At 53.0% G+C, this 22,068-nt stretch overlaps 1 protein-coding gene across 2 annotated transcripts in view; it reads right to left on the bottom strand.

Annotated features, from left to right (window-relative positions):
• mazb (MYC-associated zinc finger protein b (purine-binding transcription factor)) overlaps window positions 1-19,888 on the bottom strand; it is a 50,477-nt gene extending 30,589 nt beyond the window's left edge. For both annotated transcript variants that reach the window (XM_068028509.1, XM_068028508.1), the window contains exons 1-4: window positions 19,708-19,888; window positions 17,925-18,583; window positions 4,572-4,635; window positions 2,167-2,338 (exon numbers count right to left, since the gene is read on the bottom strand). In XM_068028509.1, the coding sequence (XP_067884610.1) occupies window positions 2,167-2,338; window positions 4,572-4,635; window positions 17,925-18,583; window positions 19,708-19,740 (928 nt within the window). In that variant the 5' untranslated portion in view covers window positions 19,741-19,888. The remainder of the gene's footprint in view (window positions 1-2,166; window positions 2,339-4,571; window positions 4,636-17,924; window positions 18,584-19,707) is intronic.
• Between the last annotated feature and the right edge of the window lie 2,180 nt (window positions 19,889-22,068).

Raw genomic sequence — 22,068 nt, forward strand, 5'->3', positions numbered from 1 at the left:
ACTGCTATTGGGTCGGGCGCCCTGAGTGAAGGGGAGGGCGACGCCCCAGAGGGCAGCCCTCCCAGCCGGAGTCCACCACCAACCAGGAGACACCCGACCCGGTTACAACTGAGAATTCTGCCCCATCTGCTGGGCCTGTGGGTGCTGGCGGAGCGGGAGATGGCCTCCTCTCTCCACCTCCGGTCTCGGCTCCGGCTGTATTTCCGGAGTCGGGAACTTCTGTCTCCCCTGGACCACTCATTGGCCTGGGGACGGAGGTGGAGGGGGGTCCTGAACTGCTGGCACCCACAGGCTCCAGTTTCACAGTAAAACCCAGAGAGAACTCCTCCGCCATCGATCCTGGGGGTGGGATCGTGACGGAGGCAGGACCAGCTGGCGCAGCCGGGACGTCCGCCCTACCGTGTGTGGTGGATGTGTCGGCCGCTGGCGGTGACGACCCGGAGGAGGATGGGGATTCGGTGTGGGGCACGGAGGATGACCTTGATTCCATCGCCAGTGAGGTGGTGGAGTCTCTCGTGCCTCCCACCGAATCTCCTCTCATCCCCACGACGGAACTCCGGGATTTCCTCGCGGTTTGCAGGAGTTGCCGCAATAAAGTTCAGCTGGCCCTCGACCGTTGGTCGAATCTGGCGCTGATCATCCAGTCCGTTCGTGCCGCCCTTAAGATAGCGGGCAAGCGCGCGGGCGTGAAACTGGTTGAGAGGTGCCGTTTTAATGTGTTCCTCAATGGGTTGCTGGGGGAGTGGAAGGCCAGGTGCACTTCCACTCCCTCCTCACAGTGAGGTGTTGGTGACGGGTTTTAAGTACCTTTGACATGAAGATAACCATAGCCAACCTCAACATCAACGGCAGCAGGGGGTCTCACCGCAGATTTCACAATCTCTCAGTCCTCAAGGAAGGGAGATACGCGGTGAGCTTGCCATTCCAATCGGCGCGGAGGGGTTTCCTGTACGGGCTGCTCCTGCACACTCTCCACTTCCTCGCCCTCGGCAGCCGGCCAGACACGCCCTGGCAGTCCGCGTTGCCATCTGGCGGCGAGGGGAAACCCCGATGGAGGTCTCTCTACGCGGGAGTCTTCCCCCTTTACATCGGGGACCTGGGGTGGAGGGTGCTGCACAGAGCAGTCCCGTGCAATAGGCTTTTAAGTAGGTTCACGGACTCCCAGGCCGCCTGTACTTTCTGCGGCCTGGACGAGTCCGTGTTCCACATATATACGGAGTGTGCGAGGTTGCAGCCCCTCTTTGAGTATCTGAAGGGGCTGCTCCTCAAATTCTGGCTGCAATTCAGTCCCACTCTCCGGATCTTTGGGCACCCGGTGCGGAGGGGCTTGGGCCGGGAGGAGGATCTCCTCGACGGTCTGCTCCTGGGCCTGGCCAAGGTGGCAATTCACAGGTCCAGGTTGCGGGCCGTCGGGGGTTCCGTCCTCCCCAATTGCCTGCCCGTCTTCCGCGGTTACGTTCGCGCCTGGGTGTCCCTGGAGAAGGAGCATGCGATGTCCGCCGGTACGCTTGAGGCCTTCCGCGACCGGTGGGCACCGCAGGGACTGGAGTGCATCGTTGACGCCGAGAATGGCATTTTAATTTGAGTTTTTTGTTTATTTATCTGGTTTTAATAAAGTTATTTTAAAACTGCAAATATGTATATAAAGGGGGCCTGAGGAATAAAGGCCCCCTCGACATAAAATATATAAAAGGGGCCTGGGGTATAAAGGCCACCTTGGAAAAAAAAACGGGAGTTAGATACAGAGTAAAGCTCCTTCTACACTGTCCCCCATCAAACACTCCCAGGACAGGTACAGTACGGGGGTTAGATACAGAGTAAAGCTCCCTCTACACTGTCCCCATCAAACACTCCCAGGACAGGTACAGTACGGGGGTTAGATACAGAGTAAAGCTCCTTCTACACTGTCCCCCATCAAACACTCCCAGGACAGGTACAGTACGGGGGTTAGATACAGAGTAAAGCTCCCACTACACTGTCCCCATCAAACACTCCCAGGACAGGTACAGTACGGGGGTTAGATACAGAGTAAAGCTCCCTCTACACTGTCCCCATCAAACACTCCCAGGACAGGTACAGTACGGGGGGTTAGATACAGAGTAAAGCTCCCTCGATATTATGATGAGGTAGTGATGACCCTCCCTCTCCTTGCCGGCCTTTGCTCACCCTTGTTGCAGATGTCACAGGTGTGGTTTGGACCCTCACTGTGGACCTTCATGTGATCAGTGATGTAGGCAGCACTCAGCAACTTCCCACAAATATGACAGGGCACCTTCTCCTCGTGTCTGATCATGTGGGCACGCAGTCGGTCCTTGGTGGCGAAAGCTGCCTCGCAGGTCTGTGCAGGGAGAATGTAGGAAGGAAACTGGGTCAGAGGGTGTAAACCAGGAGCCCGGGGGACCTGGGATAGGTCCCCATTAACGCCAGCCCACTGGGCACCGGTCAGTCTGCGCCCACTGGGCACTGGTCAGTCTGTGCACCGGTCAGTCTGCGCCCTGCCAGGCACCGGTCAGTCTGTGCCTAGCTGGGCACCGGTCAGTCTGCACCTAGCTGTGCACTGGTCAGTCTGCGCCGAGCTGTGCACTGGTCAGTCTGCGCCGAGCTGTGCACTGGTCAGTCTGCGCCGAGCTGGGCACCGGTCAGTCTGCACCTAGCTGGGCACCGGTCAGTCTGCGTCCTGCTGTGCACTGGTCAGTCTGTCTCCTGCTGGACACCGGTCAGTCTGTGCCTTGCTGTGCACCGGTCAGTCTGCGTCCTGCTGTGCACTGGTCAGTCTGTACCGAGCTGTGCACTGGTCAGTCTGTGCCGAGCTGTGCACTGGTCAGTCTGCACCTTGCTGTGCACTGGTCAGTCTGCGTCCTGCTGTGCACTGGTCAGTCTCTGCCTAGCTGGGCACCGGTCAGTCTCTGCCTAGCTGGGCACCGGTCAGTCTGCGCCTAGCTGGGCACCGGTCAGTCTGCGCCTAGCTGGGCACCGGTCAGTCTGCGCCTAGCTGTGCACTGGTCAGTCTGCGTCCTGCTGTGCACTGGTCAGTCTCTGCCTAGCTGGGCACCGGTCAGTCTCTGCCTAGCTGGGCACCGGTCAGTCTGCGCCTAGCTGGGCACCGGTCAGTCTGCGCCTAGCTGGGCACCGGTCAGTCTGCACCGAGCTGTGCACCGGTCAGTTTGCGTCCTGCTGTGCACTGGACGGTCTGTGCCTAGCTGGGCACCGGTCAGTCTGCACCTTGCTGTGCACCGGTCAGTCTGCGCCTAGCTGGGCACCGGTCAGTCTGCGCCTAGCTGGGCACCGGTCAGTCTGCGCCTAGCTGGGCACCGGTCAGTCTGCGCCTAGCTGGGCACTGGTCAGTCTGCGCCTAGCTGGGCACTGGTCAGTCTGCGTCCTGCTGTGCACTGGTCAGTCTGTGCCTAGCTGTGCACCGGTCAGTCTGCACCTAGCTGTGCACCGGTCAGTCTGCGTCCTGCTGTGCACCGGTCAGTCTGCGCCTAGCTGGGCACCGGTCAGTCTGTGTCCTGCTGGGCACCGGTCAGTCTGCCTCCTGCTGGGCACCGGTCAGTCTGCACCTAGCTGGGCACCGGTCAGTCTGCACCTAGCTGGGCACCGGTCGGTCTGCGCCTTGCTGTGCACCGGTCAGTCTGTGCCTAGCTGGGCACCGGTCAGTCTGTGCCTAGCTGGGCACCGGTCAGTCTGCACCTAGCTGTGCACTGGTCAGTCTACATCCTGCAGGGCACCGGTCAGTCTACATCCTGCAGGGCACTGGTCAGTCTGTGCCTAGCTGTGCACCGGTCAGTCTGCACCTAGCTGTGCACTGGTCAGTCTGTGCCTAGCTGTGCACCGGTCAGTCTGCACCTAGCTGTGCACCGGTCAGTCTGCGCCTAGCTGGGCACCGGTCAGTCTGTGTCCTGCTGGGCACCGGTCAGTCTGCCTCCTGCTGGGCACCGGTCAGTCTGCCTCCTGCTGGGCACCGGTCAGTCTGCACCTAGCTGGGCACCGGTCAGTCTGCGCCTTGCTGTGCACCGGTCAGTCTGCGCCTTGCTGTGCACCGGTCGGTCTGCGTCTTGCTGTGCACCGGTCGGTCTGTGCCTAGCTGGGCACCGGTCAGTCTGCGCCTTGCTGGGCACCGGTCAGTCTGTGCCTAGCTGGGCACTGGTCAGTCTGCGTCCTGCTGTGCACCGGTCAGTCTGCGCCTAGCTGGGCATCGGTCAGTCTGCCTCCTGCTGGGCACCGGTCAGTCTGTGTCCTGCTGGGCACCGGTCAGTCTGTGTCCTGCTGGGCACCGGTCAGTCTGCACCTTGCTGTGCACCGGTCAGTCTGTGTCCTGCTGTGCACCGGTCAGTCTGCACCTAGCTGTGCACTGGTCAGTCTACATCCTGCAGGGCACCGGTCAGTCTGTGCCTAGCTGTGCACTGGTCAGTCTGCATCCTGCCGGGCACCGATCAGTCTGTGTCCTGCTGGGCACCGGTCAGTCTGCACCTTGCTGTGCACTGGTCAGTCTGTGCCTAGCTGTGCACCGGTCAGTCTGTGCCTAGCTGGGCACCGGTCAGTCCTCCCCTACCCCATCCAGGGAGATATACCTGACATTTGAAGGGCCGCTCTGTGGAATGAACCTGTCTGATGTGACTGTTGAGATGGTCTGGCCTGAAAGAGAGAGAGGAACAGTGAGATCCTTCCAATTACACCCACACACACATCCCGAAGACACTGGGAACTCCGTTACATTTATTATTCAGTCTCCTGATCTCAGCCTCGCTGGCAAGGCCGTGTTTATTGCCCATCCCTAATTGTCCCTCGAGGTGCTGCTGCTCAGCCACCTTCTAGAGTTAAACCGCTGGGTCATTTCAGAGAGCAATTAATAGTTAACCACATTGCTGTGGGTCTGGAATGACCTGTAGGCCAGACCAGGTAAGGATGGCAGATTTCCTTCCCTAAAAGGACATGAATGAACCAGATGGGTTTTTACAACAAACCAGTAATTTCACGGTCACCGTTACTGATCCGAGCTTTTTTATTCCAGAATAATTTAGTTAACAAGCGACATGACATTTAGGAAGCCGTCCCATCAGCATTCCAAAGGGATTGTTCCTTCTGTGACTTCCCAGGGCACCTACCCCTGCAATCGCAGGAGGTGTAATACCTGCCCATTTACCTCCTCTCTCCTCACTATCCCAGGCCCCAAACACTCCTTTCAGGTGAAGCAGCGATTTACTTGTACTTCTTTCAATGTAGTATACTGTATTCGCTGCTCACAGTGCGGTCTCCTCTACACTGGGGAGACCAAACGCAGACTGGGTGACCGCTTTGTGGAACACCTCCGCTCAGGCCGAGAGCTTCCGGTTGCTTGCCATTTCAACTCCACCTCCTGCTCTCATGCTCACATCTCTGTCCTTGTTCTGCTGCAGTGTTCCAGTGAACATCAACACAAGCTCGAAGAACAGCATCTCATTTTCCGATTAGACACTCTACAGCCTTCCGGACTCAACATGGAGTTCAATAATTTACATAGAAACATAGAAAATAGGAGCAGGAGTAGGCCATTCGGCCCTTCGTCCCTGCTCCACCATTCAAAATGATCATGGCTGATGGTCTAATTCAGTCCCCTGTTCCCGTTTTCTCCCCATATCCCTTTGGTATTAAGAAATATATTTATCTCCTTCTTGAATATGTTTAATGACTTGGCCTCCACTGCCTTCTGCGGTAGAGAATTCCACAGATTTACCACCCTCTGAGTGAAGAAATTTCTCCTCATCTCGGTTCTAAATGACATTCCCCGTATCCTGAGACTGTGACCCCTGGTTCTGGACTCCCCAGCCATCGGGAACATCCTCCCTGCATCTAGCCTGTCTAGTCCTGTTAGAATTTTATAGGTTTCTATGAGATCCTCTCTCATTATTCTTAACTCTAGTGAATATCGGCCGAGTCGACCCAATCTCTCCTCATACGTCAATCCTGCCATCCCAGGAATCAGCCTAGTAAATCTTCTTTGCACTCCCTCCATGGCAAGAACATCCTTCCTCAGATAAGGAGACCAAAACTGCACACAATATTCCAGATATGGTCTCACCAAGGCCCTGTATAACTGCAGTAAGACATCCTTGCTCCTGTACTCAAATCCTCTTGCAATGAAGGCCAACATACCATTCACCTTCCTAACTGCTTGCTGCACCTGAATGCTTGCTTTCAGCGACTGGTGTACAAGGACACCCAGGTCTCGTTGCACCTCCCCCTTTCCCAATCTATCACCATTCAGATAATAATCTGCCTTCCTGTTTTTACAACCAAAGTGGATAACCTCACATTTATCCACATTATACTGCATCTGTCATGCATTTGCCCACTCACCCAACTTGTTCAAATCACACTGGAGCCTCTTTGCATCCTCCTCACAGCTCACATCCACCCCCCACCCCCCCCAGCTTTGTGTCGTCTGCAAACTTGGAAATGTTATATTTAGTTCTCTCACCCAAGTCATTAATATATATTGTGAATAGCTGGGGCCCAAGCACAGCTCCCTGTGATACCCCACTAGTCACTGCCTGCCACCCGGAAAAAGACCCGTTTATTCCTACTCTCTGTTTCCTGTCTGTCAACCAATTCTCAATCCCATGCCAGTAAATTACCCCCCAATCCCATGCCAGTAAATTATCCCCAATCCCATGCCAGTATATTATCCTCAATCCCATGCCAGTAAATTACCCCCCAATCCCATGCCAGTATATTATCCTCAATCCCATGCCAGTAAATTACCCCCCAATCCCATGCCAGTATATTATCCTCAATCCCATGCCAGTAAATTACCCCCCAATCCCATGCCAGTATATTATCCTCAATCCCATGCCAGTATATTACCCCCAATCCCATGCCAGTATATTACCCCCCAATCCCATGCCAGTAAATTACCCCCAATCCCATGCCAGTAAATTACCCCCAATCCCATGCCAGTATATTACCCCCAATCCCATGCCAGTAAATTACCCCCAATCCCATGCCAGTATATTACCCCCAATCCCATGCCAGTATCTTACCCCCAATCCCATGCCAGTAAATTACCCCCAATCCCATGCCAGTATATTACCCCCAATCCCATGCCAGTATATTATCCCCAATCCCATGCCAGTAAATTACCCCCAATCCCATGCCAGTATATTACCCCCAATCCCATGCCAGTATATTACCCCCAATCCCATGCCAGTAAATTACCCCCAATCCCATGCCAGTATATTACCCCCAATCCCATGCCAGTATCTTACCCCCAATCCCATGCCAGTATATTATCCCCAATCCCATGCCAGTATATTACCCCCAATCCCATGCCAGTATATTACCCCCAATCCCATGCCAGTATCTTACCCCCAATCCCATGCCAGTATATTACCCCCAATCCCATGCCAGTATATTATCCCCAATCCCATGCCAGTATATTACCCCCAATCCCATGCCAGTATATTACCCCCAATCCCATGCCAGTATCTTACCCCCAATCCCATGCCAGTAAATTACCCCCAATCCCATGCCAGTATATTATCCCCAATCCCATGCCAGTATATTATCCCCAATCCCATGCCAGTAAATTACCCCCAATCCCATGCCAGTAAATTACCCCCAATCCCATGCCAGTAAATTACCCCCAATCCCATGCCAGTAAATTACCCCCAATCCCATGCCAGTAAATTACCCCCAATCCCATGCCAGTATATTACCCCCAATCCCATGCCAGTAAATTACCCCCAATCCCATGCCAGTATATTACCCCCAATCCCATGCCAGTATATTATCCTCAATCCCATGCCAGTATATTATCCCCAATCCCATACCAGTAAATTATCCTCAATCCCATGCCAGTAAATTACCCCCAATCCCATGCCAGTATATTACCCCCAATCCCATGCCAGTATATTACCCACAATCCCATGCCAGTAAATTACCCCCAATCCCATGCCAGTATATTACCCCCAATCCCATGCCAGTAAATTATCCCCAATCCCATGCCAGTAAATTACCCCCAATCCCATGCCAGTAAATTACCCCCAATCCCATGCCAGTATATTACCCCCAATCCCATGCCAGTAAATTACCCCCAATCCCATGCCAGTATATTACCCCCAATCCCATGCCAGTATATTACCCCCAATCCCATGCCAGTAAATTACCCCCAATCCCATGCCAGTATATTATCCCCAATCCCATGCCAGTATATTACCCCCAATCCCATGCCAGTAAATTACCCCCAATCCCATGCCAGTAAATTACCCCCAATCCCATGCCAGTATATTACCCCCAATCCCATGCCAGTAAATTACCCCCAATCCCATGCCAGTATATTACCCCCAATCCCATGCCAGTATATTACCCCCAATCCCATGCCAGTAAATTACCCCCAATCCCATGCCAGTATATTACCCCCAATCCCATGCCAGTAAATTACCCCCAATCCCATGCCAGTATATTATCCCCAATCCCATGCCAGTATATTACCCCCAATCCCATGCCAGTAAATTATCCCCAATCCCATGCCAGTAAATTACCCCCAATCCCATGCCAGTAAATTACCCCCAATCCCATGCCAGTAAATTACCCCCAATCCCATGCCAGTAAATTACCCCCAATCCCATGCCAGTAAATTACCCCCAATCCCATGCCAGTATATTACCCCCAATCCCATGCCAGTAAATTACCCCCAATCCCATGCCAGTATATTACCCCCAATCCCATGCCAGTAAATTACCCCCAATCCCATGCCAGTAAATTACCCCCAATCCCATGCCAGTAAATTACCCCCAATCCCATGCCAGTATATTATCCTCAATCCCATGCCAGTAAATTACCCCCAATCCCATGCCAGTATATTACCCCCAATCCCATGCCAGTATATTACCCACAATCCCATGCCAGTAAATTACCCCCAATCCCATGCCAGTAAATTACCCCCAATCCCATGCCAGTAAATTACCCCCAATCCCATGCCAGTATATTATCCTCAATCCCATGCCAGTAAATTACCCCCAATCCCATGCCAGTAAATTATCCCCAATCCCATGCCAGTATATTATCCCCAATCCCATGCCAGTATATTACCCCCAATCCCATGCCAGTAAATTACCCCCAATCCCATGCCAGTATATTACCCCCAATCCCATGCCAGTAAATTACCCCCAATCCCATGCCAGTATATTACCCCCAATCCCATGCCAGTATATTACCCACAATCCCATGCCAGTAAATTACCCCCAATCCCATGCCAGTAAATTACCCCCAATCCCATGCCAGTAAATTACCCCCAATCCCATGCCAGTATATTTTCCTCAATCCCATGCCAGTAAATTACCCCCAATCCCATGCCAGTATATTACCCCCAATCCCATGCCAGTATATTACCCCCCAATCCCATGCCAGTATATTACCCACAATCCCATGCCAGTAAATTACCCCCAATCCCATGCCAGTAAATTACCCCCAATCCCATGCCAGTAAATTACCCCCAATCCCATGCCAGTAAATTACCCCCAATCCCATGCCAGTATATTACCCCCAATCCCATGCCAGTATATTACCCCCAATCCCATGCCAGTAAATTACCCCCAATCCCATGCCAGTAAATTACCCCCAATCCCATGCCAGTATATTACCCCCAATCCCATGCCAGTATATTACCCACAATCCCATGCCAGTAAATTACCCCCAATCCCATGCCAGTAAATTACCCCCAATCCCATGCCAGTAAATTACCCCCAATCCCATGCCAGTAAATTACCCCCAATCCCATGCCAGTATATTATCCCCAATCCCATGCCAGTATATTATCCTCAATCCCATGCCAGTATATTACCCCCAATCCCATGCCAGTATATTACCCACAATCCCATGCCAGTAAATTACCCCCAATCCCATGCCAGTAAATTACCCCCAATCCCATGCCAGTAAATTACCCCCAATCCCATGCCAGTAAATTACCCCCAATCCCATGCCAGTATATTATCCTCAATCCCATGCCAGTAAATTACCCCCAAACCCATGCCAGTATATTACCCCCAATCCCATGCCAGTATATTACCCCCAATCCCATGCCAGTATATTATCCTCAATCCCATGCCAGTATATTACCCCCAATCCCATGCCAGTAAATTACCCCCAATCCCATGCCAGTAAATTACCCCCAATCCCATGCCAGTATATTACCCCCAATCCCATGCCAGTATATTATCCTCAATCCCATGCCAGTAAATTACCCCCAATCCCATGCCAGTATATTACCCCCAATCCCATGCCAGTAAATTATCCTCAATCCCATGCCAGTAAATTACCCCCAATCCCATGCCAGTATATTACCCCCAATCCCATGCCAGTATATTACCCCCAATCCCATGCCAGTATATTATCCTCAATCCCATGCCAGTAAATTACCCCCAATCCCATGCCAGTAAATTACCCCCAATCCCATGCCAGTATATTACCCCCAATCCCATGCCAGTAAATTACCCCCCAATCCCATGCCAGTATATTACCCCCAATCCCATGCCAGTATATTATCCTCAATCCCATGCCAGTATATTATCCTCAATCCCATGCCAGTATATTATCCTCAATCCCATGCCAGTAAATTACCCCCAATCCCATGCCAGTAAATTACCCCCAATCCCATGTCAGTAAATTACCCCCAATCCCATGCCAGTATATTACCCCCAATCCCATGCCAGTATATTACCCCCAATCCCATGCCAGTAAATTACCCCCAATCCCATGCCAGTATATTATCCCCAATCCCATGCCAGTATATTACCCCCAATCCCATGCCAGTATATTACCCCCAATCCCATGCCAGTAAATTACCCCCAATCCCATGCCAGTATATTACCCCCAATCCCATGCCAGTAAATTACCCCCAATCCCATGCCAGTATATTATCCCCAATCCCATGCCAGTATATTACCCCCAATCCCATGCCAGTATATTACCCCCAATCCCATGCCAGTATATTACCCCCAATCCCATGCCAGTAAATTACCCCCAATCCCATGCCAGTATATTACCCCCAATCCCATGCCAGTAAATTACCCCCAATCCCATGCCAGTAAATTACCCCCAATCCCATGCCAGTATATTACCCCCAATCCCATGCCAGTAAATTACCCCCAATCCCATGCCAGTAAATTACCCCCAATCCCATGCCAGTATATTACCCCCAATCCCATGCCAGTATATTATCCCCAATCCCATGCCAGTAAATTACCCCCAATCCCATGCCAGTATATTACCCCCAATCCCATGCCAGTAAATTACCCCCAATCCCATGCCAGTAAATTACCCCCAATCCCATGCCAGTATATTACCCCCAATCCCATGCCAGTATATTACCCCCAATCCCATGCCAGTATATTACCCCCAATCCCATGCCAGTAAATTACCCCCAATCCCATGCCAGTAAATTACCCCCAATCCCATGCCAGTATATTATCCCCAATCCCATGCCAGTAAATTACCCCCAATCCCATGCCAGTATATTACCCCCAATCCCATGCCAGTAAATTACCCCCAATCCCATGCCAGTAAATTACCCCCAATCCCATGCCAGTATATTACCCCCAATCCCATGCCAGTAAATTACCCCCAATCCCATGCCAGTAAATTACCCCCAATCCCATGCCAGTAAATTACCCCCAATCCCATGCCAGTAAATTACCCCCAATCCCATGCCAGTATATTATCCCCAATCCCATGCCAGTAAATTACCCCCAATCCCATGCCAGTAAATTACCCCCAATCCCATGCCAGTATATTACCCCCAATCCCATGCCAGTAAATTACCCCCAATCCCATGCCAGTAAATTACCCCCAATCCCATGCCAGTATATTACCCCCAATCCCATGCCAGTATATTATCCCCAATCCCATGCCAGTAAATTACCCCCAATCCCATGCCAGTATATTACCCCCAATCCCATGCCAGTAAATTACCCCCAATCCCATGCCAGTAAATTACCCCCAATCCCATGCCAGTATATTACCCCCAATCCCATGCCAGTATATTACCCCCAATCCCATGCCAGTATATTACCCCCAATCCCATGCCAGTATATTACCCCCAATCCCATGCCAGTAAATTACCCCCAATCCCATGCCAGTAAATTACCCCCAATCCCATGCCAGTATATTATCCCCAATCCCATGCCAGTAAATTACCCCCAATCCCATGCCAGTATATTACCCCCAATCCCATGCCAGTAAATTACCCCCAATCCCATGCCAGTAAATTACCCCCAATCCCATGCCAGTATATTACCCCCAATCCCATGCCAGTAAATTACCCCCAATCCCATGCCAGTAAATTACCCCCAATCCCATGCCAGTAAATTACCCCCAATCCCATGCCAGTAAATTACCCCCAATCCCATGCCAGTATATTACCCCCAATCCCATGCCAGTATATTACCCCCAATCCCATGCCAGTAAATTACCCCCAATCCCATGCCAGTATATTATCCCCAATCCCATGCCAGTAAATTACCCCCAATCCCATGCCAGTATATTACCCCCAATCCCATGCCAGTATATTACCCCCAATCCCATGCCAGTAAATTACCCCCAATCCCATGCCAGTATATTACCCACAATCCCATGCCAGTAAATTACCCCCAATCCTATGCCAGTAAATTACCCCCAATCCCATGCCAGTATATTACCCCCAATCCCATGCCAGTAAATTACCCCCAATCCCATGCCAGTAAATTACCCCCAATCCCATGCCAGTATATTATCCCCAATCCCATGCCAGTAAATTACCCCCAATCCCATGCCAGTATATTACCCCCAATCCTATGCCAGTAAATTACCCCCAATCCCATGCCAGTATATTATCCCCAATCCCATGCCAGTAAATTACCCCCAATCCCATGCCAGTATATTACCCCAATCCCATGCCAGTATATTACCCCAATCCCATGCCAGTAAATTACCCCCAATCCCATGCCAGTATATTACCCCAATCCCATGCCAGAATATTACCCCCAATCCCATGTGCTTTAATTTTGTACACTGATTTCCTTCAGTTCCTCCCTCTCATTAGACCCTCAGTTCCCAAACATTTCTGGGAAATTATTTGTGTCCTCCTTTGTGAAGGTAGAACCAAAGTATGTGTTTAATTGTTCTGCCATTTCTTTGTTCCCCATTATAATTTCCCCCGTTTCTGACTGTAAGGGACCTACATTTGTCTTCACTAATCTTTTTCTCTTCACATATTTATAGAAGCTTTTACAGTCAGTTTTTATGTTTCCCGCAAGTTTACTCTCATACCCTATCTTCCCCCACTTAATCAACCTCTTTGTCCTCCTTTAGTCATAGTCATAGAGTTGTACAGCACAGAAACAGGCCCTTCGGCCCATCGTGTCTGTGCCGGCCATCAAGCACCTATCTATTCTAATCCCATATTCCTGCACTTGGCCCATAGCCTTGTATGCTATGACGTTTCAAGTGCTCATCTAAATATTTCTTAAATGTTGTGAGGGTTCCTGCCTCTACCACCTCTTCAGGCAGTGTGTTCCAGATTCTAACCATTCTCTGGGTGAAAACATTTTTCCTCAAATCCCCTCTAAACCTCCTGCCCCTTACCTTAAATCTATGCCCCCTGGTTATTGACCCCTCCTCTAAGGGAAAAAGTTTCTTCCTATCTAACCTATCTATGCCCCTCATAATTTTGTATACCTCAATCAGGTCCCTCCTCAGCCTTCTCTGCTCTAAGGAAAACAACCCTAGCCTTTTCAGTCTCTCTTCATAGCTGAAATGCTCCAGCCCAGGCAACATCCTGGTGAATCTCCTCTGCACCCTCTCCAGTGCAATCACATCCTTCCTATAGTGTGGTGACCAGAACTGTACACAGTACTCCAGCTGTGGCCTAACTAGCATTTTATACAGCTCCATCATAACCTCCTTGCTCTTATATTCTTTAAATATTATCCATTGCCTATCCACTGTCAACCCTTTTAGTAAAGTTCCCCAATCTACCATAGTCAACTCATGCCTCATACCTTCGTAGTTTTCTTTATTTAGATTCAGGACCCTAGATTCGGATTCAACTACTTCACTCTCCATCATAATGACGAATTCTATCATGTTATGGTCGCTCCTCCCCAAGGGACCCTGCACAACAAGACTGTTAATTAATCCTTTCTCATTGCACAATACCCAATCTAGGATGGCCTGTTCTCTAGTTGGTTCCTCAACGTATTGGTCTAAAAAACCACCACATGCACTCTCCAAGAAATTCTCCTCCACAGTATTATTGCTAATTTGGTTTGACCAATCTATATGTAGATGAAAGTCACCCATGATTACAGTTCTACCCTTATTGCATGCATCTCTAATTTTCTATTTAATGCCATCCCTTACATCTCCACTACTGTCTGGGGGTCTATCGACAACACCCACCAACGTTTTCTGCCCCTTGGTGTTTCTTAGCTCCACCCATACAGATTCCACATCATGATTTTCTGAGCCAATATCATTCCTCACTATTGCATTGATTTCCTCCTTTACTAACAGCGCTACCCCTCCTCCTTTCCCTTTTTTCCTGTCCTTCCTAAATATTGAATACCCCTGGATATTCCCATCCTTGGTCACCTTGCAGCCATGTCTCTGCAATTGCAACTATATCATAACCGTTTATACCTATTTGCGCTGTTAATTCATCTACTTTATTTCGAATGCTCCGTGCATTAAGACACAATGCCTTTAGACGTGTCTTTTTAACATTGTTAGTAATCTTAGCTTTATTTTGCACTATGGCCCCATTTGTTTCTCGCCTTTGTTTTCTCTGCCTTCCACTTTTGCTTCTTATCTTTCTGTCTTTCATTTCTATCCTTGTTTCCCCCTCCTCTGTCTCCCTGCTCAGATTCCCATCTCCCCGACCGCACTAGCAAACACCACCCCTCCCACCACCCCCCCCCCCACCGAGGAAATTGATCCCGGTCCTGCCCAGATGCAACCTGTCCAGCTTTTACTGGTCCCACCTTCCCCGGAACCGGTCCCAATGTCCCAGGAATCGGAATCCCTGACCCTTACACCATTTCTCCAGCCATGTATTCATCTGATATATCCTGCTATTTCTGCTCTCGCTAGCATGTGGTATTGGTAGTAATCCTGAGATTACTACCTTTGAGGTCCAACTTTTTAATTTATATCCTAACTCCCTATATTCAGCTTGTAGGACCTCATCCCTTTTTATAAACCTACGTCGTTGGTACCGATATGTACCACGACAACTGGCAGCTTGCCCTCGCCCCTCAGAATGCCCTGCAGTCGCTCAGAGACATCCTTGACCCTAGCACCAGGGAGCCAACTTACCATCCTGGAGTATCTTTTGCGGCCGCAGAAACGCCTGTCTGTTCCCCTTACGATTGAATCGCCTATTACTAGAGCCCTGCCACTCTTCTTCCTCCCCTCCTGTGCAGCAGAGCCACCCATGGTGCCATGAACTTGACTCTTGCTGCTTTCCCCTGAGCCATCTCCCCCAACAATATCCAAAGCGGTATATCTGTTAGAGAGGGGGATGGCCACAGGGAACTCCTGCACTACCTGCCTTCCTCTACTCTGCCTGGTGGTCACCCATTCCCTTTCTGCCTTTGCAGAATTTGCCTGCGGTGTGACCACCTCGCTAAACGTGCTATCCACGACGATCTCAGCACCGCGGATGCTCCACAGTGAATCCACCTGCAGTTCCAGCTCCATAATGCGGGTCACCAGTAGCTGCAGATGGATACACTTCCTGTACACATGGTCGTCAGGGACACTGGAAGCGTCCCTGATTTCCCACATAGCGCAGGAGGAGCATATCACGGGTGCGAGCTCTCCTGCCATGACTTACCTTTAGATTACCTAGTTACTCCCTTTAATTAAAAAATACTAATTACGCTAGGGGCCTTGTTCTACTCCAAACACTACCCACTACAATCTAAATCCTTACCTTTACTGTTGAAGCTACAGATAAATCCTACTAAAAAACCAATACAGTTCACTAGTTAAAATAAACCTTACTCAAAAAAAAAGTTACTCACTTGTTCCTTATTATTAAGCTATTTACACACGCACCCCAACACTGGTATACTATTTAGAGTTCAGCTATTTAGAGTTATTCCCTAATATTAGTTACTCACTTGCAGCTTTCCTGGAACTGACCTATTTTTATTTTATTTTTTAACCATGTGCCTGTTTTTCATGTAGACAGAGCTGTTCATTATTCTGTCATTAACACTCTCTCTGAACTAAGGCTTTGTCTTTCACAAGCATTAACACACTCTTTGCCTTTGTCCCAGGACAGCTTTGCCATTTAATCTCTCCTACCCTCTGCCCTATCCCACTTTCCCTTTTGTTCTCTTCCCCACCAACTCCCACTCTCCCCCCTTTTCACTTGCATAAAACCTAATACTTTTCTAACCTTTGCCAGTTTTGATGAAAGGTCACAGACCTGAATCGTTAACTCTGCTTCTCTCTCCACAGACGCTGCCTGACCTGCTGAGTATTTCCAGCACTTTCTGTTTTCAGATTTCCAGCATCTGCAGTATTTTGCTTTTCCTACATCTAGTACGTCCCCTTTATCTACTCTACGAATTACATCTTCAAAAAAACGTAGAAACATAGAAAATAGGAGCAGGAGTAGGTTATTCGGCCCTTCGAGCCTGCTCCACCATTCATTATGATCATGGCTGATCATCCAACTCAGTAACCTGTTCCCGCTTTCTCCCCATACCCTTTGATCCCTTTAGACCCAAGAGCTATATCTAACTCCTTCTTGAAAACATTCAATGTTTTGGCCTCAACTGCTTTCTGTGGTAGCGAATTCCACAGGCTCACCACTCTCTGGGTGAAGAAATTTCTCCTCATCTCAGTCCTGAAAGGTTTACCCCGTATCCTTAGACTATGACCCCTGGTTCTGGGCTCCCCCACCATCGGGAACATCCTTCCTGCATTTACCCTGTCAAGTCCTGTTAGAATTTTATAGGTTTCTATGAGATGCCCCCTCACTCTTCTGAACTCCAGCGACTATAATCCTAATCAACTCAATCTCTCCTCATACGTCAGTCCCGCCATCCCAGGAATCAGTCTGGTAAACCTTCGCTGCACTCCCTCTATAGCAAGAACATCCTTCCTCAGATAAGGAGACCAAAACTGCACACAATATTCCACAATAACCTCTCATAAATTTGTCAAACTCGATTTCCTTTTCATAAAACCATGTTGACTTGTTCTAACCATACTGTGCTTTTTTTTCAGTGCATCGATAAGACTTTGTTAATAATAGATTCCAACATTTTCCTGAAGACTGATCTCAGGCTAACTGGTCTGTAATTCCCTGTTTTCTCTCTTCCTCCTCTCTTGAATAGCAGTGTTAGATTTGCTAACTTCCAATCCACTGGGAGCAATGTTGAATCCGGGGAATTTTGGAAAATCATTACCAGTACATCCACTATCTCAACAGCTACCTCTTTGAGAACCCGAGGATGTTGGCCATCAGGTCCTGGAGATTTGTCGGCTTTTAGTCCTTTAAATTTCTCTGATGATATTAATTACCTCAAGTTCCTCACTCTTATTAGCCCCTTGGATAACCCTCTAATTCTGGTGTGTCTTTGACTGTGAAGACAGACACAAAATATTTGTTCAACATCTCTGTAATTTCCTTGTTCCCATGATAAATGGTTACTTTAGCTACTCTCCTCCTTTTTTATATGCTTGTAAAAGCTCTTACAAGTTCATATGCCTGGCTGGTTGACTCTCGTGTTGTATTTATTCTCTCTTTATGTCCTTTGCAACATCCTGAGACGGGCAATGGGGCTTTGGGTGTCCCGTGTCAGTGAAAGGGGCTTTGGGACATGGTGAGGAAGCGGTGGGACGTCCCGAGCTGGTGATAGTTTCTGTAGGAGCCGGAGAAGCCTCTGCTGACCTACCTGGAGAAGCCCTTCCCGCAGTGGCTGCAGATGTAGGGCTTGTTGACGCCGCCTTCGTGCATGCGAACATGGTAGCTCATGCGGTCCTTACGTTTGAAGCGTTGTTGACAGACGGGGCACTCGAACGGCTTCTCGTCCGAGTGCGAGAGCTTGTGACGGTTCAGGTGGTAGACGTCCCGGAAAGCCTTGCCGCAGAGCTCGCAGCTGTGGTTCTTACGCACCCGGCGGGAAGGCGAAGGGGAGGGTCCTGCAGGTAGGGGCTCGGATGACCCCAATGTGCTCCCTCCTCCCCCCACCCCAGCCATGGTCATGCTGAGGAGGGCGATGGGCACCATGGTGGGGGGATTGGGGTTGACTCCGGCCGGGAGCTGTGTCCTAGCTCCCCTGGAGTGCGTGGACTGGTGCCTCCGCAGATTGTAATTGTTCTTAAACTGCTTGGAGCAGAGCAGGCAGACGAAGGGCCCCTTGCCCCTGGCCTTCCCCTTGTCCGGCTCTGGGCCCGCCTGGGGCTGGGGCTGCGGGTCCCTGGGCCTCTCCGGCAGTGGAAGCGGGCCCTCGGTGATCCCGGGCGGCCTGGCAGATTCCTGAGACACAGAGGCAGCGGTCAGCATAGGCAAGAGGTCGGCCTGGACACCGGGCGCCTGATCAACAGCAGACGTCTGTGAAGAGAGAGAAGTGGGGGCGGGGGTAGGCGTGGTTAGAGTCTGGACTCTGGGCCCCCCCACCGAGAAGCCCCCGCCCAAATCAGAGACTATGCACCCGCCACCCAGACCCTCCTGAGAACCAGTCCCAACTGAACCCCGATTCCCCCCTCCCTCCCCTACCCACTCAGACCAACACAAACACAGAACCCATCCTTACCTTCCCAATCCGGATGCCCCTGTACCCCACCCATCGATTCTCCTGCAGGCCCCTCCTCAAACCTCACCCATCACCACCTCCAGGCCCCACCCTTCCCCTCAGAGTCCTCCCCATCCCCTCTCCCCAGACTCAAGCCTCACCCTCCCTCCCCAAGCCTCACCCCCTCTCCAGGCCCCTCCTTTTCCCAAAGCCCACCCCTGTCCCCAGGACCTTCCCCTTCCCCAGACCCCACCCCCTCCCCAGACCCCACCCCTCCCTTCCCAAGCCCCACCCCCTCCCCAGACCCCACCCCTCCCAAGCCCCACCCCCTCCCCAGACCCCACCCCTCCCAAGCCCCACCCCCTCCCCAGACCCCACCCCTCCCTCCCCAAGCCCCACCCCTGTCTGCAGGACCTTCCCCTTCCCCCAACCCTCTCCACCCTCCCCCAAGCCCCACCCCCTCCCCAGACTCCACCCCTCCCTCCCCAAGCCCCACCCCTCCCCAGACTCCGCCCCTCCCTCCCCAAGCCCCACCCCCTCCCCAGACTCCGCCCCTCCCTCCCCCCCCAAGCCCCACCCCTGTCTGCAGGACCTTCCCCTTCCCCCAACCCTCTCCACCCTCCCCCAAGCCCCACCCCCTCCCCAGACTCCACCCCTCCCTCCCCAAGCCCCACCCCTCCCCAGACTCCGCCCCTCCCTCCCCAAGCCCCACCCCCTCCCCAGACTCCACCCCTCCCTCCCCAAGCCCCACCCCTCCCCAGACTCCGCCCCTCCCTCCCCAAGCCCCACCCCCTCCCCAGACTCCGCCCCTCCCTCCCCAAGCCCCACCCCTCCCCAGGCCCCTCCTCCTCCCCAGGCCCCACCCCTATAGCCAGGCCCCGCCCCTCTACCTAGGCCCCGCCTCCCATTGTGTGTCTCGAATCCCCGGATCTTGCCCCCTCACCGGGAAGATGAAGCTGCTCCAAGCGGCCTCCATGATGATGATGGCAGCGGCGGCTCCTCCTGCTCCACCCCGCGCCTCCCTCCCTCCTCACCCGGGCCTCGGCCTCCCTCTCCCGGCCCTCCGGCTCCTTATTTACAAACAGCAGCCGCTCGGCGGGAAGATGGCGGCGGGCGGGGCGGAGCAGCCTGACCCCTGACCTCGGCTGAACCCTGACCTCAATCTAGGCACCGCCCCCCTAATCCGGAACCAACCACCCAGAGGTAGGGGGGGACGGGGAAGAATCAGGCAGGGAACTCAGAGAGAGGGAGATGCATCGGCCCACCGCCTCATTTAAATGAACAAGCCAACTTCCGCTCGGCCTGGGCCCCGGCTCCACACCTCCCGCTCCTAGGTCTCGGATTGCCTCACTTCCCCCCCGGATCCAACACTTGGACTCGCCCAGAGCGAACCCCGGAAGAAACCATTCGGCTTGGAAGGCGGGGGTAGTAAAGCTTTCCATCACCACTCTCCCCCCTCTCTGGCTGACCGGAGGACTGGGGGGGGTTTAAACTCCTATTGTTATCAATATTTATAGTCCACCTTCCACCACACTTCATCCCCGGGTGCGGGTGGAGGGGGAAAGGCCGCAGTGACTGGAGATAAAACCAACACCACACCCCCGCCCCGAGTGGAACATTCCAACTTCAAACCGCCGATTCAAAACCCAACGGAAACGGGGTCAAAGGTCAAACCGGGAGGAGGCGGGGTCAGTGAGGAGGCGGGGTCAGTGAGGAGGCGGGGTCAGTGTGGAGGCGAGGTCAGTGAGGAGGCGGGGTCAGTGAGGAGGCGGGGTCAGTGAGGAGGCGGGGTCAGTGTGGAGGCGAGGTCAGTGAGGAGGCGGGGTCAGTGTGGAGGCGGGGTCAGTGAGGAGGCGGGGTCAGTGAGGAGGCGAGGTCAGTGAGGAGGCGGGGTCAGTGTGGAGGCGAGGTCAGTGAGGAGGCGGGGTCAGTGTGGAGGCGCGGTCAGTGAGGAGGCGGGGTCAGTGTGGAGGCGGGGTCAGTGAGGAGGCGGGGTCAGTGAGGAGGCGGGGTCAGTGTGGAGGCGGGGTCAGTGAGGAGGCGGGGTCAGTGAGGAGGCGGGGTCAGTGAGGAGGCGGGGTCAGTGTGGAGGCGAGGTCAGTGAGGAGGCGGGGTCAGTGAGGAGGCGGGGTCAGTGAGGAGGCGGGGTCAGTGAGGAGGCGAGGTCAGTGAAGAGGCGGGGTCAGTGAGGAGGCGGGGTCAGTGTGGAGGCGGGGTCAGTGAAGAGGCGAGGTCAGTGAGGAGGCGAGGTCAGTGAGGAGGCGGGGTCAGTGAGGAGGCGGGGTCAGTGTGGAGGCGGGGTCAGTGAGGAGGCGGGGTCAGTGTGGAGGCGGGGTCAGTGAGGAGGCGAGGTCAGTGAGGAGGCGGGGTCAGTGAGGAGGCGGGGTCAGTGAGGAGGCGGGGTCAGTGTGGAGGCGGGGTCAGTGAGGAGGCGAGGTCAGTGAGGAGGCGAGGTCAGTGAGGAGGCGGGGTCAGTGAGGAGGCGGGGTCAGTGAGGAGGCGAGGTCAGTGAGGAGGCGAGGTCAGTGAGGAGGCGGGGTCAGTGAGGAGGCGGGGTCAGTGAGGAGGCGGGGTCAGTGAGGAGGCGGGGTCAGTGAGGAGGCGGGGTCAGTGAGGAGGCGGGGTCAGTGTGGAGGCGGGGTCAGTGAGGAGGCGGGGTCAGTGAGGAGGCGGGGTCAGTGAGGAGGCGGGGTCAGTGTGGAGGCGGGGTCAGTGTGGAGGCGGGGTCAGTGAGGAGGCGGGGTCAGTGAGGAGGCGGGGTCAGTGAGGAGGCGAGGTCAGTGAAGAGGCGGGGTCAGTGAGGAGGCGGGGTCAGTGTGGAGGCGGGGTCAGTGAGGAGGCGAGGTCAGTGAGGAGGCGAGGTCAGTGAGGAGGCGGGGTCAGTGAGGAGGCGGGGTCAGTGTGGAGGCGGGGTCAGTGAGGAGGCGGGGTCAGTGTGGAGGCGGGGTCAGTGAGGAGGCGAGGTCAGTGAGGAGGCGGGGTCAGTGAGGAGGCGGGGTCAGTGAGGAGGCGGGGTCAGTGTGGAGGCGGGGTCAGTGAGGAGGCGAGGTCAGTGAGGAGGCGGGGTCAGTGAGGAGGCGGGGTCAGTGAGGAGGCGGGGTCAGTGAGGAGGCGAGGTCAGTGAGGAGGCGGGGTCAGTGAGGAGGCGGGGTCAGTGAGGAGGCGGGGTCAGTGAGGAGGCGGGGTCAGTGAGGAGGCGAGGTCAGTGAGGAGGCGGGGGTCAGTGAGGAGGCGGGGTCAGTGTGGAGGCGGGGTCAGTGAGGAGGCGGGGTCAGTGAGGAGGCGGGGTCAGTGAGGAGGCGGG

The sequence above is a fragment of the Heterodontus francisci genome, unplaced genomic scaffold (assembly GCF_036365525.1).
Source record: "Heterodontus francisci isolate sHetFra1 unplaced genomic scaffold, sHetFra1.hap1 HAP1_SCAFFOLD_1030, whole genome shotgun sequence".
Taxonomy (NCBI): domain Eukaryota; kingdom Metazoa; phylum Chordata; class Chondrichthyes; order Heterodontiformes; family Heterodontidae; genus Heterodontus; species Heterodontus francisci.